The sequence below is a fragment of the Perca flavescens genome, chromosome 16, assembly GCF_004354835.1.
Source record: "Perca flavescens isolate YP-PL-M2 chromosome 16, PFLA_1.0, whole genome shotgun sequence".
NCBI classification, from domain to species: Eukaryota; Metazoa; Chordata; class Actinopteri; order Perciformes; family Percidae; genus Perca; species Perca flavescens.
This window is the reverse complement of record NC_041346.1, coordinates 16,283,158-16,300,180: the sequence shown is the minus strand read 5'-3', so window position 1 is coordinate 16,300,180 and position 17,023 is coordinate 16,283,158. Positions and strand designations below refer to the sequence as shown.

The 17,023-nt window shown below is 41.4% G+C and overlaps 1 protein-coding gene across 1 annotated transcript; it reads right to left on the bottom strand.

The window, feature by feature from the left end:
* Positions 1–364: 364 nt before the first annotated feature.
* pde6b (phosphodiesterase 6B, cGMP-specific, rod, beta) lies at positions 365–15,325 on the bottom strand. The gene is made up of 23 exons (XM_028602232.1): positions 15,167–15,325; positions 14,662–14,973; positions 12,729–12,881; positions 11,670–11,759; positions 11,414–11,554; positions 11,225–11,299; positions 11,054–11,118; positions 10,694–10,760; positions 10,548–10,595; positions 9,666–9,815; positions 9,326–9,469; positions 8,990–9,055; positions 8,612–8,761; positions 8,410–8,517; positions 8,180–8,289; positions 3,425–3,512; positions 3,208–3,308; positions 2,979–3,086; positions 2,836–2,899; positions 2,668–2,742; positions 1,783–1,866; positions 1,406–1,559; positions 365–1,132 (listed from the first exon to the last, which is right to left on the bottom strand). The coding sequence occupies exons 1-23, from the start codon at positions 15,323–15,325 to the stop codon at positions 1,089–1,091; spliced, it is 2,556 nt and encodes an 851-aa protein (XP_028458033.1). The 3' UTR covers positions 365–1,088.
* Positions 15,326–17,023: the final 1,698 nt, after the last annotated feature.

The window sequence follows — 17,023 nt, the reverse complement described above, 5'->3', positions numbered from 1 at the left end:
CCTGCTCCTCTTTAGGCTGGGTCCATTGCAGAGAATTAATGAGTGGTAACTTTTTGCTAAAGTTGGACAAAGATGGTTGCTCCTGCTACCATATCATGCTAAACAAATGTTGGAATTACCATTGAGGTCCAATTAGTCAGATCATAGTAAAGTTAATCTGATCTGGAACCAACTAATTTCCAGAGTTTTAAAATGCTCTTATTTACATTCTCAGCTACTCAGATGTATGTACAGTATGAAGGCATCATGAGTAAGCAACTACAGGCTTGTCTGCAGACAGTAAAGCTACATTTCTAAGCCATTGCCTTGAATATTCATACTTTTTCACAACTATGCATCTTTTACTGTAGCAGTCTTTAGCTTGCCATCTACCTTTGGCTCTGTAATCAAGGTAAACAAACTCTCATTTGTAAATGGTAAGTGACTGGAAGGAGTGAACATGAAATGATCAATTTGAAATATTGATCATTTATATACAGTAATATATATACAGTAATTCACTGTATAGTTCTATCTACTGATTTTCTAGATTTACATTCTGAAGCACTAAATGAATATTACATTAATGTACAATATGCATTATGTTTGAAAACAGAGCTCCAAACATGATATCCAATCTACGGTGACCTGGGCTTTGCAGCAAATAATTATTACATCCTGTACATGGGTATCACTTTACTACACAGATGTATGTACAAGTTGTATCCTCTCATTTTTGCTGTGTTATTTACATTAAAGAAACGGTCAAAATAAATGTATGTTTGTCCAACAATCATGCACGTATGCGCACGTCTGTTTCTGTTGTTCCTCAGAGATTAGATTTTTGTCAAGATGTGGGAGTATCCTGCCTTGTTCTGAATTCATATTTTGCCTCACCTGGATGAAACATTGCTCTTCTTCCTTGTTTAAGTTTTTCATTTCTGATCGGAACCAGTTCTTTTGAAGAAATACTACGGCGCTGTGCATTTACTCACACTTCTGTCTTCCTGACTTAATTGCATTTTCTTCCTTGGCGGTGAGACGGACTGGCTGGCTGTGGTGCTCAGGTAATTCTAAAGTTGTCTGCACTTCCACAGCTTTTCGACCTTTTAGCACATAGAGCAGGTCTTGGAGCCACTGTTGTTTGCAGGAGCTGGTAAGACAAAGACATCACAGAAAAGAGTCAATATATTTCTTCAACATTCTGTATAGTAATTAGGCTTGTTTTTGCGTTTTGGCTAACCCAATAACTTTTTAGGTTCAGTGTTCCAGGTACTCCACATAGAATCACACTTAAAAAAAGGCCATCAGCTGGTACAAAATGGCATGCAATGACACATGAAATAAGTATAAGATTGAGCAAACACCATTGCAGCAGTTCGAATACATTTCACAGTTGTGCAATAAGTCAAAAGAATCACTGCACCTTTACTGGCTTTGGCTGCCTCTTTAGCAGCCTTCTCCTCCTCTAGGGCTTTGAGTGTAGCCTCGTACTCTTCTTTTTTAGCATTCCACTCCCTCCTGTTATTTAGGATGCCGTCCAGCATGGGCTGGATTTGTGGGTGGAAGCGAGAAAACTCCTGAGAGGAAACAAAAAACAAAAATAGGATAAAAGATTAGGTTAGTGGTTGGTTCACTAGTTGATGCTCCAATGAAAATAAGTCAGCAGATAGCTTTTATTTTGTCAGACCTGCAGAAAACCTCCAAATATATACAAATCTATATAAATGATTTGCTTTAGGTAAACTGAAAAGGACCATGTAGTGTGTAATTCATCTGTCAAAAAGCAACATTAAACATTACCTTGTAGACAAACGTGCAGACAAAGTCAATGAAACCACACTGTAGCTTTGGAAGTTCTGGTGCATGGTTCCTGTCCATCATGGGCTGGTGGGCAGGCAGAAAGGGTTTGAGGCACTCAAAAACATCATGTTGGCATCCCCGAAATCAATACTAACAGCAACAGGGAGTAGTTTCTTGTTACTAAACACCTGCCTGACATCAACCATTTTCTCCTGGTTTCATTCACATTTTCTTCTGGCGAGTTGATGTTTTTAACATAGCTGTGTTAGGAAGCCTAATGAGCACAATGTCGGAAATTATGGAGTCACTTCAATCAGGGCTCAATCAACACATGATATCTGTGAAGCTGTAGGTTGGTTAAAGATTTAATAATTTATTGGGTTCTGTATTTACTGACCCACAACAGATGTATCAGTGGCACACCCCTTGCTGCTGCACATGTCGCCACTGGATAGTCCAAAATTACTAGTTAACAGCAACACAACAAGCGAATATACTACAAAACATATATTTCATATTATAGGAAATTAATCAGCATTTACTTTAATAATTTATTTTCTCATTTTAGTATTTCTTAAAGCAAAAATAGCCAAAATAATCAGGCTCCAACTTTTCCAGTGTGAGCATCTGTTTTATATAATTTTATAAGAAATATTTTTGAGTTTTGAACTGTTTGTCCCATAGAAGTATACATCACTATTTACTGACATTTCATACACTAAACGATTCATCAAGAAAATAATTGGCAGACCACACCAAAGATAGCCTACACTGTTTTCATTTTCATTTAGTCTATTACAGTATGTGCCTATATGTGCTGCACATATGCACATTTCCACATGGATAAAAATAAACAGATATTCACTATAACATTTGTAAACTCACAATAGGTTGTTGCTCCAGAACTGTCCTCTCCAGGTCACCCTGCTCCCAAAACTCTGCTGCTACAGACAAGGCAACCTGAAAGATACACAGATACACACTCATCTGTTGAAAAAGCAGATCACAAACACTTATTATAATGCACATTTATTAGATTTGTGTGCTTCTCACCTTGCTCTGCACCTCCCAAGGCTTGGTGATAGCTGACAAGTCACATGCGGTCATCATCATGGCCCTGAAATAGAAAAGATTTACAGTAAAGGATCAGAGAAAGAACAACAACAAAGAACTACGTACATGCTTGTTGTACTCACATGACGATTTCTTTTCTGGTTGTTTCTAGAGACATGAAGTCCACCCACTTCTTTTCATCCTCATATGTGTGTGAAAGGTCCACAATCTTCTGGAACATGGTTCTTTTCCTGTCAGGGTACGAGGAGAGGAGCTAATTAACTATTTATCATTATGTATTTTTACAGTGTAACGTTTCAGAGAACAAGCAACACAAGGGAATAAACAAGTAGAGTTAGAGATTGTGCTGACTTGAAATAAAGAGCCAGGTCAGTGGCGATGATAGCGATGTCCATGAGATGAATCACATGTTCTACCTGTCGCCTGTTAAGGTTCTGGTAGATATTCAGTGACTGCAGATGAGATGAGAGAGATGGGCAGTTAGTGACTGCTGAAATACCTTCCTCGTCACATCCTCCACAGTATAAGTAAGGTGAAGTTATTCTCTAGTTCATTTCTTCCTTCTCACCTCGTCAGCTAAGAGGAACTTTCCAAACTCTAGATGGTGTCGTTCCAAAATGGATGAGCCATGTAGCTTGGCCAACGGGTTGCCAGATCTGTCGGCATAAATACAAATTCCTTAGATATGACATAACAGAATTGAAGACGATACCAACAACTGTCACTATCAGTTTCAAGTATAAGCAGAGCTGTATAGTAACAAAGTAGAACTACTTCACTACTCTACTTAAGTACTAAAAGGCTGTATCTGTACTCTACTGGAGTATTATTTTTTTCTCCTACTTCCACTTTTACTTGAGTACATATTTTCGATTAGTTTAATACTTTTACTCCGATACATTTTTTATGTGCTGCATCGTTACTCGTTACTGTTGTGAATTCCTCACGCTACGGAGACTGTGTAGGTTACAGTGTGTGTAGTTACAGCTACTTTAGTTACATATGCTAAGAAATCGTTTCACCTGTTCAATAATCAGAGGCAATGTAAGTTTGTACTCTTTCTATTTAGTTATTGTTGCAGCAGAGTAATCTATTTCTGAGTTGTTTCAGTCTGAGTACTGAATGTTTACCCTGTGATGTCAACCTGCTAGTTTATCTGTATTTTGCTAACTTGCTAACTTTCTTGTACATCACATATTTTATTTCAGTATTTGTTAATAAGTGATTAATAACCCACTGTTATATCAGATAACAGTAATTATAACAGCTGTGACATTAATGTACCTTTTGGGGTTTATTTCAGAAACTTCCTTCATATCCAGCAATGTACAGCTTGTGACTGCCTTAATACCAAGTAATATGATATTCTTTTTTTAATAACTACATAACACAATACTTTTACTTTTAGTACTTGAGTAGTACATTTGAAAATAAACTACTTGCTTAAGTACAAAAAATGTTGAATACTTTAGTACTTCCACTTAAGTGGGGTGCTTAAAGAGCACTTTAACTTCTACTCAAGTCACTTTTTTGATAGAGCACTTGTACTTTTACTCAAGTATGGGTCTCTAGTACTTTATACACCTCTGAGTATAAGGCTTCAGTATAGGCATATGGCAGACTGTATGGGTTGTTTAAAGGATTATACCAAAGTGATAGCATGTATTGGCCCAATTCCTACAAATCGTCAAAACAAAGTCATCCCATCATTTAAGATTGACAACCCAGTTGCCTTCCACATAGCCATAAAATATATTGAACTTTGCAAGACTTGAAACTTGCTTGAAATAAAATGGCTTAAGATGCATTAAAAAGCTTTGAAAAGATATTGAAAAATTACTAACTAATGACTAACATAGAAAGAGATTTTTTCTGAGCTACATGTGAGGACATGAATGCATCATTAGTATAGACTATTTATGTATGTATATACACATAACTGCATCTTCATTGTAAATATAAAAGTTTTCTTTGTTTATTACACTTTGTTTTATTTTATTTTAATTCTATTATAATTTAGACTATTTGACATGCTTGTTCAAAAACCCCAATGAATAAGCAAGGTAGAGATGGAGTGACCCTGCCCGGAGGAAGCCCGGGGCCCCCGTCTGGAGCCAAGCCCAGACGGCGGGCTCGTCGGCGAGCGCCTGGTGGCCGGGTTTGCCACGGAGCCCGGCCGGGCACAGCCCGAACAAGCTACGTGGCTCCCATCTCTCCAGCCCATGGGCCCACCACCTGTGGGAGGAACCGTTGGGGTCGGGTGCGATGCCACATGGGTGGCAGTGAAGGTCAGGGGCCTCGACGGACCAGACCCGGGCGGCAGACGCTGGCTCTGGGGACGTGGAACGTCACCTCTCTGTGGGGGAAGGAGCCGGAACTGGTGCGGGAGGTGGAGCGCTACCGGTTAGATCTGCTGGGGCTTACCTCTACGCACAGTCTTGGTTCTGGAACCATACTCCTGGATAGGGGTTGGACTCTTTTCTTCTCCGGAGTTGCCCAGGGTGTGAGGCGCCGGGCGGGTGTGGGGATACTCACAAGCCCCCGGCTGAGCGCCGCTGTGTTGGAGTTTACCCCGGTGGACGAGAGGGTCGCCTCCCTACGCCTGCGGGTTGTGGGGGGGAAAACTCTGACTGTTGTTTGTGCATATGCACCAAATAGGAGTTCGGAGTATTCGGCCTTCTTGGAGACCTTGACTGGAGTCCTGTATGGGGCTCCAGTGGGGGACTCCATTGTTCTGCTGGGGGACTTCAACGCACACGTGGGCAATGATGGAGACACCTGGAGAGGCGTGATTGGGAGGAACGGCCTCCCTGATCTAAACCAGAGTGGTTGTTTGTTGTTGGACTTCTGTGCTAGTCATGGATTGTCTATAACGAACACCATGTTCGAACATAGGGATGCTCATAAGTGTACCTGGTACCAGAGCACCCTAGGCCGAAGGTCAATGATCGATTTCATAATAGTTTCATTTGATCTGAGGCCGTATGTTTTGGACACTCGGGTAAAGAGAGGGGCAGAGCTGTCAACCGATCACCATCTGGTGGTGAGTTGTGTCAGGGGGTGGGGGAAGACTCTGGACAGACCTGGTAAGCCCAAACGTGTAGTGCGGGTAAATTGGGAACGTCTGGAGGAGGCCCCTGTCCGACAGACTTTCAACTCACACCTCCGGTGGAGCTTTTCGTGCATCCCTGTGGAGGCTGGGGGCATTGAACCCGAGTGGACAATGTTCAAAGTTTCCATTGCTGAAGCTGCGGTGAGGAGCTGTGGTCTTAGGGTCTTAGGTGCCTCAAGGGGCGGTAACCCACGAACACCGTGGTGGACACCGGTGGTCAGGGAAGCGGGGAACCATCCACGCTGTGTACAGTAAGGATGGGACACTGTTGACCTCAACTGAGGAGGTAATAGGGCGGTGGAAGGAGCACTTTGAAGAACTCCTGAATCCGACTAATACGCCCTCTATGTTAGAGGCAGAGCTGGAGGATAACGGGGGATTGTCGTCGATTTCCCAGGCGGAAGTCACTGATGTAGTCAAACAACTCCACAGTGGCAAAGCCCCGGGGATTGATGAGATCCGTCCAGAAATGCTCAAGGCTCTGGGTGTGGAGGGGCTGTCCTGGTTGACACGCCTCTTCAACATTGCGTGGAAGTCTGGGACGGTGCCAAAGGAGTGGCAGACTGGGGTGGTGGTTCCCCTTTTTAAAAGGGGGACCAGAGGGTGTGTGCCAATTATAGGGGTATCACACTTCTCAGCCTCCCTGGTAAAGTCTACTCCAAGGTGCTGGAAAGGAGGGTTCGGCCGATAGTCGAACCTTGGGTTGAGGAGGAACAATGCGGATTCCGTCCTGGTCGTGGAACAACGGACCAGCTCTTCACTCGCAAGGATCCTGGAGGGAGCCTGGGAGTATGCCCAACCGGTCTACATGTGTTTTGTGGATTTGGAGAAGGCGTATGACCGGGTCCCCCGGGAGATACTGTGGAAGGTGCTGCGGGAGTATGGGGTGAGGGGGTCTCTACTCAGGGCCATCCAATCTCTGTATGACCAAAGTGAGAGCTGTGTCCGGGTTCTCGGTAGTAAGTCGGACTCGTTTCAGGTGAGGGTTGGCCACCGCCAGGGCTGCGCTTTGTCACCAATCCTGTTTGTAATATTTATGGACAGGATATCGAGGCGTAGTCGGGGTGGGGAGGGGTTGCAGTTCGGTGGGCTGGGGATCTCATCGCTGCTCTTTGCAGATGATGTGGTCCTAATGGCATCATCGGCCTGCGACCTTCAGCACTCACAGGATCGGTTTGCAACCGAGTGTGAAGCGGGATGGGATGAGGATCAGCACCTCTAAATCTGAGGCCATGGTTCTCAGCAGGAAACCGATGGAATGCCTTCTCCAGGTAGGGAATGAGTCCTTACCCCAAGTGAGGAGTTCAAATACCTTGGGGTTTTGTTCGCGAGTGAGGGGACAATGGAGCGGGAGATTGGTCGGAGAATCGGCGCAGCGGGTGCGGTATTGCATTCAATCTATCGCACCGTTGTGACGAAAAGAGAGCTGAGCCAGAAGGCAAAGCTCTCGATCTACCGGTCAGTTTTCGTTCCTACCCTCACCTATGGTCATGAAGGCTGGGTCATGACCGAAAGAACGAGATCCAGGGTACAAGCGGCTGAAATGGGTTTCCTCAGGAGGGTGGCTGGCGTCTCCCTTAGAGATAGGGTGAGAAGCTCAGTCATCCGTGAGGAGCTCGGAGTAGAGCCGCTGCTCCTTTGCGTCGAAAGGAGCCAGTTGAGGTGGTTCGGGCATCTGGTAAGGATGCCCCCTGGGCACCTCCCTAGGGAGGTGTTCCAGGCACGTCCAGCTGGGAGGAGGCCTCGGGGAAGACCCAGGACTAGGTGGAGGGATTATATCTCCAACCTGGCCTGGGAACGCCTCGATCCCCAGTCGGAGCTGGTTAATGTTGCTCGGGAAAGGGAAGTTTGGGGTCCCCTGCTGGAGCTGCTCCCCCCGCGACCCGACACCGGATAAGCGGACGAAGATGGATGGATGGATGGACTATTTGACATGTTTATACATGTTCTATGTGTGTAGTCTGACATATATATATATATGTATAATGACAATAAAGCTGGACCTTGAACCATATACATTTAGATAGAAGGTGGTATGTGTGCACCTACAACATACAATGATTATTTAGCAGTAGTATGGCACTAAGACACAGCAGTGTTATGATTGTGCCTCTCTGAAGGCGGCTGGTTTTCTGTATGCCATGCTATGGATATAGTTTTGCAAAGTGTAGGTGGGGTTATTTTTTTTGTATAGTTCCCAACAGCACTTACTTGACTTGGTACAAGTTGTTGGTCCCTCTGTGATCAATATCATGCAGGAAGCCTGCAGTTATCATGGCCATTACCTCCAAGTCTGTGTAGTACCGTTTCAGCATTCCCGTCTGAGAATGCAGAGACACACACAAAGTGGTCAAACAAAGAACATTTTGCAGAACCAACATGATGGTGCTTACAAAAATCGAAATAGCTTCAATTGTAAGTAGAGTAAAAATGAAAAGCACCGTTAAGAGTGTGAACATGGTCTGTCCCACGTTAAACCCATGACGCCAGTTGTGGTAGGTGATCTTTCTGTAGCCTTTATTGACCGAGTACATGAACCGAACCAGCACCTGAGAGGAGAGAATTGCTTAATCATAAAGACTAATCACAAAGTGCTTTATAAAAAAATAATATATAGTAATGTTGTATGAGTGTGTAGATCACCTCTTGAGGGATCTGGAACTTCTTGACCACCCCAACCTCATAGTACATCTGGATGCCGCACTTCACCAATTCCATCTCTGTGCAGTTAAAATCCGAAAAGTGGAACTCGTAGATCTCAAACTTCTTAATAAGTGGAGGTAGATCTTTTTTCTAAGAAGAAATGAGAGAAAAAGCAGTGTAAGATAAAAAAGAGTACACAGCCCATTCATGTCAGTGGCAGTTCTGCTTGAATATAAGAAAAACTGAGAAATGATGTTCTCATAACTGAAGTGTTGGAATTACTCAAGTCTTCCTCCTCTTTTAAAGAGTTGGTGTTACCTACTGTAGGGGACAAATTAAATGTGTGGACAGTAAATTATAGATGATTTTCAGTGTTACCAGAATAGCTAGGAGCTCCTCCTCTTCACACTCTCTGGGTTCAAGGCCATAGACTTCTTTGGTGTTCTGGGAGAGATGAGAAAAACACTCAGGTTGTAAGTATGGATTGACTAAATAGCAAGCACAAGCAAGTACCGAGGTAGTTATAGGTAGTCATACTGAAAACAAAGTATGTAACATGAATGCTGATCCATTTCTTTTGCCTAGTTGCTAGTTTGAATTAGAAAAGCTTGAATGTGCTAGTGCACACTGGGATTTTTGATGAAGTTAAAACTTCTCTGATTATCCAATATTTAAAATGAATTAACAATGAAAACAAAATGATACGGTACTGACCAGGATATTCTGAATCTCATCATCCCGACATTTGACATGGTAGAGCACCATGTCCTGAGCGATGTCTTTACGATTCTCCAGCTTGTTCATCTTGTCGTAAGTGTCAGTGTTCAAAGCTGACCAGCCCAGGAACTGGGTCAAAGCCTGAGAAACAGGGATCAGGATCAGTACAATATGTAATAGTCATGTAGTAATGAGAGGAGGATTCACAGACAAAGTCCAAATTAAAAAAGCTTGGTAGACTTTTCTTAACCACATCATACCAAGATGAACTAAATCAAAGTTTATGATTTAAAAACAAAAGCATTTCATTACGTGACGTAGTTCAGTGGTCATATACCTCCATGAGCTGCTCATCCTGATCATCAAAAGGCTTTCCATCTTTTCTGTTGTAAAAAGTGGCCACACCAACTATCTCTTCTTTTTTGTTGACGATTGGCAGAGAGAGAACATTCTTTATGGTCCATCCACTGCTGTCGAGTGGCTCTGTCTAAAACATTGGAACAACAAGCAAAATCATTTGATTCATCTCTGAATATACCTGGACTAACTTAGCTCTGGGGAGCTTATTCCCCGAAGTCCTTATGTTTTTTTGCCCCGCAGTTTTCCTTGGATTAGGGTGGCACCTAAATCATGGTTGCAGCTGTCGCCGTGGTCCTGCTCCACGCCCTGCTATGTCCTGCTACACCCTGCAATGCCCTGCTACGCCCTGCTATGTCCTGCTACGTCCTGCTATGTCCTGCTATGCCCTGCTAAGCCCTGCAGTGCCCTGCTATACCCTATAATGCCCTGCAGTGCTCTGATACACCCTGCCACGTCCTGCTGTGCCCTGCAATGCCCTGCTACGCCATGAACTACTACAACTACTATTTCTAATCATGGTTCCATTATCTTTATTGTGACTATAATTGCCACCGTTACACACCCCCAACCGGCACCGTCAGACACCGCCCACCAAGAGCCTGGGTCTGTTTGAGGTTTCTCCCTAAAAGGAAGTTTTCCTCACCACTCGAGATTTCTGCCTAAAAGGGAGTTTTCCTCTCTACTGTCACACTAAATGCTGGCTCTTGGGGGAATTACTGGAATTGTTGGGTCTTTGTAAATTATAGAGTGTGGCCTAATCTATTTGTAAAGGGTCTTGAGATAACTCTTGTTATGATTTGATACTATAAATAAAATTGAATTGAATTTTACCTTTCAGCTGAGTGTAGCCATCTCTTACCTGGAACTGGAACGTCTCGTCAGCAGCTGCATTCATAATGTTACAAATCTGAGAAGCAGAGATAACACAGATTGATCAAGGTGGAAGATGTGCGAATACATTTATTTGGTTCCTGACGCATTCAACAGCTTATAGTAATAACTCACAAAACCGCTCTCAGCAACATAAGTAGGAAGGCCGCTACTCAAGGCCCAATGATCTGGAGTCGGATTTCTGTGTGACAGAAGGGCAGGACAACAAGTTAATAGATATGAGCACAGATTGTGTCCAAACTGTGCTCTGCTCTCTGATGTGTTATTAATGTTTTTAAATTGAGTAACATGGTGCATAAATATACCCATTTTACTTCAAGCCCTGTTCCCCCAAATTACTTTAAACTATTTTAACTATGGGTGATGTTTTGGTATTTGGTTGTCATATTAATCCATGAGCCCATTTTGAATAAATATTTAGACTAAAGCTAAAACTAAAACTAAAACTTTCAAATGAAAAATAAATGTACTTACGGTATTACTTTGATGTCTTCTTTTCCATGTAGTATATAGTCAATCACTTTGTAGAAAATTATCTCCTGGAAGAAAAATAAAACACAGAGATTAGGTTTAAAACAGGACAGAAAAAAAGACCAAGCAGAGTGTTAATATATAATGTTAGATACATTAAATAAAAGAATGTACCCTGCCATCAGGAGTGACAGGACCAGAGTAAGGTGCCTGATCTCCCATCAACACTGGCCAAATATCAAAGAACTCCTGGAGGAAGATGGACACAACAATTCAGAGAAAAAAATCAGCACTTCATGGTAACAAATGCATGGCCTCAACACAAAGGGATATTACGGGCAAAGACACAGAAAGACACGGTACCTTCTCCTTTGTCATGTCTAGTAAACCGACAGAGTAGCGGTCACAGTTGAGGTAGGCTCGGACTGTGTACAAGGCTTTGTGAAACTGTCGCTCAATGTCTGTCAGCTCTTCAAAAACCTTGTTGGCAGACCACAGCAGCAGCTAGGAAACACAACACACATGCAGCAGTCAGTTCATGCAGTGTTCTTTATTTGAATAGAGTGTAAAGCCAAACTCTTGAGAGTGACTTCTGTCAGAATATGTGCAGGTCCTTCACCTGTCCTTTACGCGTCTCACAGTTGTGGAGGTAACTCAGGTGGTAGATCTTCAAATTCAAAGTGGCAATTTTCAGATACTTTAAGAAAAGCTAAATGGACAAACAAGTGAAAAGAAAGCCATATAAGAAAAGTATATGATACAGTGTCTGGACAAAATTTCTGATTAGGTAACATACAAGATACGTTATGACAGAATACAATATGTGGGGATGTGTGATGATGTAGGATACCGCATAATCTGATTCACTGTGGACTGCAGAATCATAATTCAGCATTATGACAAAACTGAGATTTACAGTTGTTCTTTGACAAATCTCCAACAAACAAAGGAGCTTTGTCGTCATTTTGTCTCCACTGTGCTTTTTCTTTTCTCTTTGCTTCTTCCATTATGTGTTTGTATTAGACTTACATCACAAGACAAACATGCATTTATCATGTTTATTAAAAGGCCATCATGCCAGACGTTTGAATATATTTAATGGGTTAATTTAAAAGGTGATGAGGATATTCAGGCAGACAACAACCCTGGCAAATACAACAACAATGTAAAAATCCATCTTTATACAATCTTTATGAACATTTCCTACTCAAGTGTATATAAATATCTTGATTTCTGCATCATCACTCAGATAATATATGGTACTGAACTTTTATTTATTTTTGATAATGATATCATACCCTGTCCTATAGTTACATGCTGTTAATACAAGCATTAACCTGCTGTAGATCTATAACTGACTTGACCACCTTGATCTTATTTCCATTTTGAAGCTTAGTTTGCTCCTAATTGGGATTAATGACGTATAATGAACACACACACCCATTCGTAAAGACCTTAATGATCTACCAGTCAGCCCAGAGGGAATTCCCTCCCAACTGTAGTGATACACTTGATGGAAGTTGTCTTTGAGAGCTATCAACTAAGTTTGAGATAGTCTAAAAGGTTAAAGAAGAGCCACAATCAAAATCTGGCAGAAACAGATTTGGTACAATAGTTTTTGTTGAATGTGTTGTGTTGTGTTGTGTTCTGTGATTGTGTGAGTGTGGTTGGGACTCACATCTTCATCCTCAGCAGTGAAATGTGGTCCTGTGGTCTTGTTTAGAGCCATGATCACGGCCACCATGTCTTTGCCATTGAGGATGGGCATAGCCAAAATGTTCCGGGTCTTGTATCCTGTGAGATCGTCGACAAATGAGCTGAAGTGCTGGCTCTAAGAGACAGAAAATACACATTTTGAGTATCTATAAAGTATACTTGCAGGACTTTCATTACCTGCTTTCATTACTATTACTACGTAGTGCATACATAAAAACAAAAGTTGAAGAAGAAATGTGGTCCAAAATTACAGTTATTGCTCATATGCAGTTACGTTCTCTAACTTGATACAATAGTCATAGCCTTCATTTAGTATATTGTCGAGTGTAGATTCATGAGTAGATTTATTAGAGGTCAATGGTGTCCCTAACCTTCATGATATAATTACATTAATTGCCTTTAAATTAATACTTTTATGAAGTAGAATGAATGTCTCTGCTTTTGAATGCCAGGTGGTAGGTAGGTACTGTAGTTCTAGGCCTCTAAAGTATTACAATTTGGACTAAAACCAAGACCATCATTGTAACAGTAACCCAGATGACAAATCACTTGACAATAATCCCTTTGGAAAAGTACATACAATCACTATACTGCACTGCTTGAGGTGATTTCATCATGAAACTACAGTATTTATTTGAGCACAACACATATTATGTATGTAGTTTAGTTTGTATGGAGACAGTGTAAAGTAAAGTAGTTTTGATCTGTTTTGGATTCCTGCTGACTAAATGCCAGAGGCGTCTAATCCACAGCTAGAGCAGAGGCTGATGGGATCTGGAAATAAATGGATTATGTCTGACAAAGGGATTTATACTCTCACTTGGTCAAGTATAGCGATACGGGTCACTAACTCTTCCTTTACCTGTCTACAGCCATCAGCCAGGTTTAAAGTATAATGCAATTCATGAACAAATATGGATTCAGTAAGGACATATTGTCAACACTTTACATCTGTTCAGTTTGATACAATAACAGGCAGCAGTGAAAATATTGACGACCCCCTTGAAAATGAGATGTTTCATCTCAAGGGGTTTATACCCTAATTCAATTTTTGAATAAAAAAAATAATAACACACCAAAATATTGTTTAGCTGTTTACTTAATAAAACAGAGGAGTGGGTGCTAATGCTACATACACTATGTTTTACATATAGGCTGCCCAATACAGTGCCTTAATGCCAGTGCATTACTAATAACCACCTAACAAATTAAAGTTGCGTTAGAGCGTAGAATATTACTTCCAGATTGCATATATTGCATTCAAACAGCTAATATTCTATAATGGGGAGATGCACAATTCAGTTATCACGGATGCCATAGCCTCATTGCCTTTTTCAAATATGCACTATCAACACTTGTCGATCTGCAACATGCTATTTTAAGGATTACTTTTAAGGGACATCGTATTACCTTAGCAACATGCTAGCCATGCTGAGTTTTGATTGTCACAGACCAATCCGATTTCACCCAATTTTTAAAATTGCCCAAAACTGTATATGGAAAACATACCACAGCATGGAAGGCATGGCATAGTCTTGCTACAGCTTGTTTTCACTAAGATATAGATTTACTCTTAAATCCTTATTTTTACTTGTCGGCATGTCACATAATGAATAATGAATTAATTACGCCCCTCTAACAATGGTGTTCAGAAACAGACTTGCTTACTGTGTTAAGATGAAATTGTTAAGAAGAGAAACATTTAATTATTAGTTAAAATCACGTTGTGCGGGAGTTAAAGATTGAAGGCTGTGGCCCCATCTGGTGGTAGTATCATAAATGGAACTGTGAAAGACAGCAGTGCAGATATGCTCAACATCTGCAGCCCATCCAGGTAGAGCTTCATCATTCTAATTTTAGGATTACTGTTTATCGGTGCATTTTCCCCCACTAACCTCTGTGACATCTTTCACATTAACAGTCTTCTTGGTCAGGGCCACGTGGCCGACTATTCCCATGTCCAGCGGGTAAACAATCTCAGAGTCGGGTGGCACCACACAGTCTTCCAACTTTGCCTCTGTGTTGACATTGAAGAGCCTTGTGGCAAGCTCTCCAATGCCGTTTCGCTGCCGGTACATAAACAAGCTGCATCGGTCTGCGTGGATGAGCGCACTGATTCTCTTCAGGATCTTGAAGACCACCTTTTCCACGTTGATGTTCTCCTGCATGTCTTTGATCAAGTCGTACATGATTTGGCTTTCTTCAACCTTGAAACAGAGCAGAAAATAGTCCCATTTTAGATTAGGACCTTCATAATAAGTACAGAAGTTTGCCAGAATTTACACTGTATATGGATAGGTTTATGTGGGGTAACTCATGGCAAGGTGTGGTCAGTAGTCTTGACCGGTTCTCTTTTGTTTTTACTGTAATAAACAAGTAGTGAAATAAAGATATATTTACCTGACTGAGCTCCTGGAACTGGCTGAAGTCAATCTGTTTCTCTGGGAGTCCTGATGCCTTTGATATGGAGGCAGAGCTCATCTTCTTGGCAAAGTACTGTTTAGCAAATGCAGGGTTCCCCTTGAGGAACTTTTCCACGTCTTCCTTTTGCACACCCATGGTTCCTTCTACCTCCTCTTCTCCCAAATGTTCCTGTCTTCTCCCTCTTCAGTTCAGTGATGGAGCTCCCGCTCGGTCCAACGCTTCCCTGAACGAGCTACTTCCAACTTCTCTAAACAGAAATAAAAGAAAAACAATAAGCAAAACAAAGCACACAGCTCCCAGTTCATCCAGTTAATCCCCTTAAGGAACAAAGGAGAGTAAAACAAACAAATCTTACCCAGGTAATACACACAAAGGGGGAAAACAGAAGTGGACACATTCAAATGCAGGTAAAAAATAATCCCCCTGTAAGTGGGATGAGCGGACTGAGTGAGGGAGAGCCCTGAGGAGAAGGCAGAGGGCTGAATCCAAACAATCCATCTGTCATCAGCAGATAGTGCTGAAGGTTAGCAGGGATCTGACTATGCTAAACTTGTCAGCTGATCATACCCCACATAACCCTCTCTTTCTTTTCAATACACTCTTTAATTTTCAATTTAAGGATTACATCCAATTAGCAAGTCTTTTACACACATTTCAAATGGAAATAACATTGAATAATTTATATGTATGTTTAAATTAAAATGTATATAGCTTTCGTAGTCTTATATAAATATGCACAAAGACAAGCAAAGCTAAAAATAAAACAAATTAGCAAACATCCACTAAAGAAAAAAATGAAGTTGGAAATAAATATAACATATCTAGCTCATCTTGGCGCAGTTATATTAACTTAAACCCTACAAGCAGACAAGAATAACAGTCCCAATGAAATGACTAAATGCTAAAAATACAAGACATCTTAGGCAGGTTTTGTGTACTCTTAAAGACAGAGAAATCAAAATGTAGGAACACCTGTATTTCCAATACATTTCCTATTTATTGAATGATAGAAATGTATAGGAAACAAATATGTTTATATAATAATAATTATTATTACTTTTTATTCTTTGTTTGTTGTGTGTCATCTCCAGCATACTGTTTCTGTCTGTCTCTCCCACACATGCAGGTGTACCTGTCCAAACTCTTTAAGTCCTTATTAAACAAGGCCTCCTCTGGCATAAGCCCTATTTAGTTAGGACACTAGCTGATTATCTCAGCACCCCAACTATCCTCTCTTTCAACATGCAATTTTTTATGCAGTCTACCTGCAGTCCCCTTCTAAATTTCATCATCATTATCGTGTTTAAGAGAAAGATGGCCAATGTCCTGAGAAGGCTGAGGGAGTAAAGCCAGCAAGAAGCTAGACACTGATTAGTAGGCTATTGTCAGCAAAAACACACAAAGACACAACGTGGAAAATAGGAGATGTTTTGTGATTCTGTAAGAAAGTGAATCATTTCATTCAGAGCAGGGAGGACCTACTATAATAAGCTTCCTACTATAATAAGCTTCCGAACATCTTGAACAATCTGCTTCCAATAGATTACGGCAGGTAGAGAGTGTGTGTGACAGGAGTGTGTGACAGAGTGAGTGAGGTATAGTGATTTATGTTGGTCAGTTTATTAAGTGTGCAATTGATGTTTACCTTTCCTGTTGTGTCTTCTGTGTAAATCCACTAAACTGAGAAGGGGTGTGAATGCTGTTCTGTGCATAAATCATAAATCGTTCAGGTTTGGAAACTGCGAACTGAAGTTGATATAATGTTAATCGTTTTTATTTTAGTGTAGGATAGTTAATGGAGAATATTTAACAGTTTCATCTGTACAAAATCTG

Bases quoted from the DNA above. Each gene is read 5' to 3' on its own strand.
- pde6b (XM_028602232.1), bottom strand. From the start codon at position 15,325: ATGGGTGTGCAAAAGGAAGACGTGGAAAAGTTCCTCAAGGGGAACCCT. The intron at 9,470-9,665 runs GTATATGACCAC...CCTGTTTCTCAG, and splicing joins AGGATGAGCAGCTCATGGAG to GCTTTGACCCAGTTCCTGGG. The intron at 8,518-8,611 runs GTGATCTACACA...CTCTCCTCTCAG, and splicing joins AGTTCCAGATCCCTCAAGAG to GTGCTGGTTCGGTTCATGTA.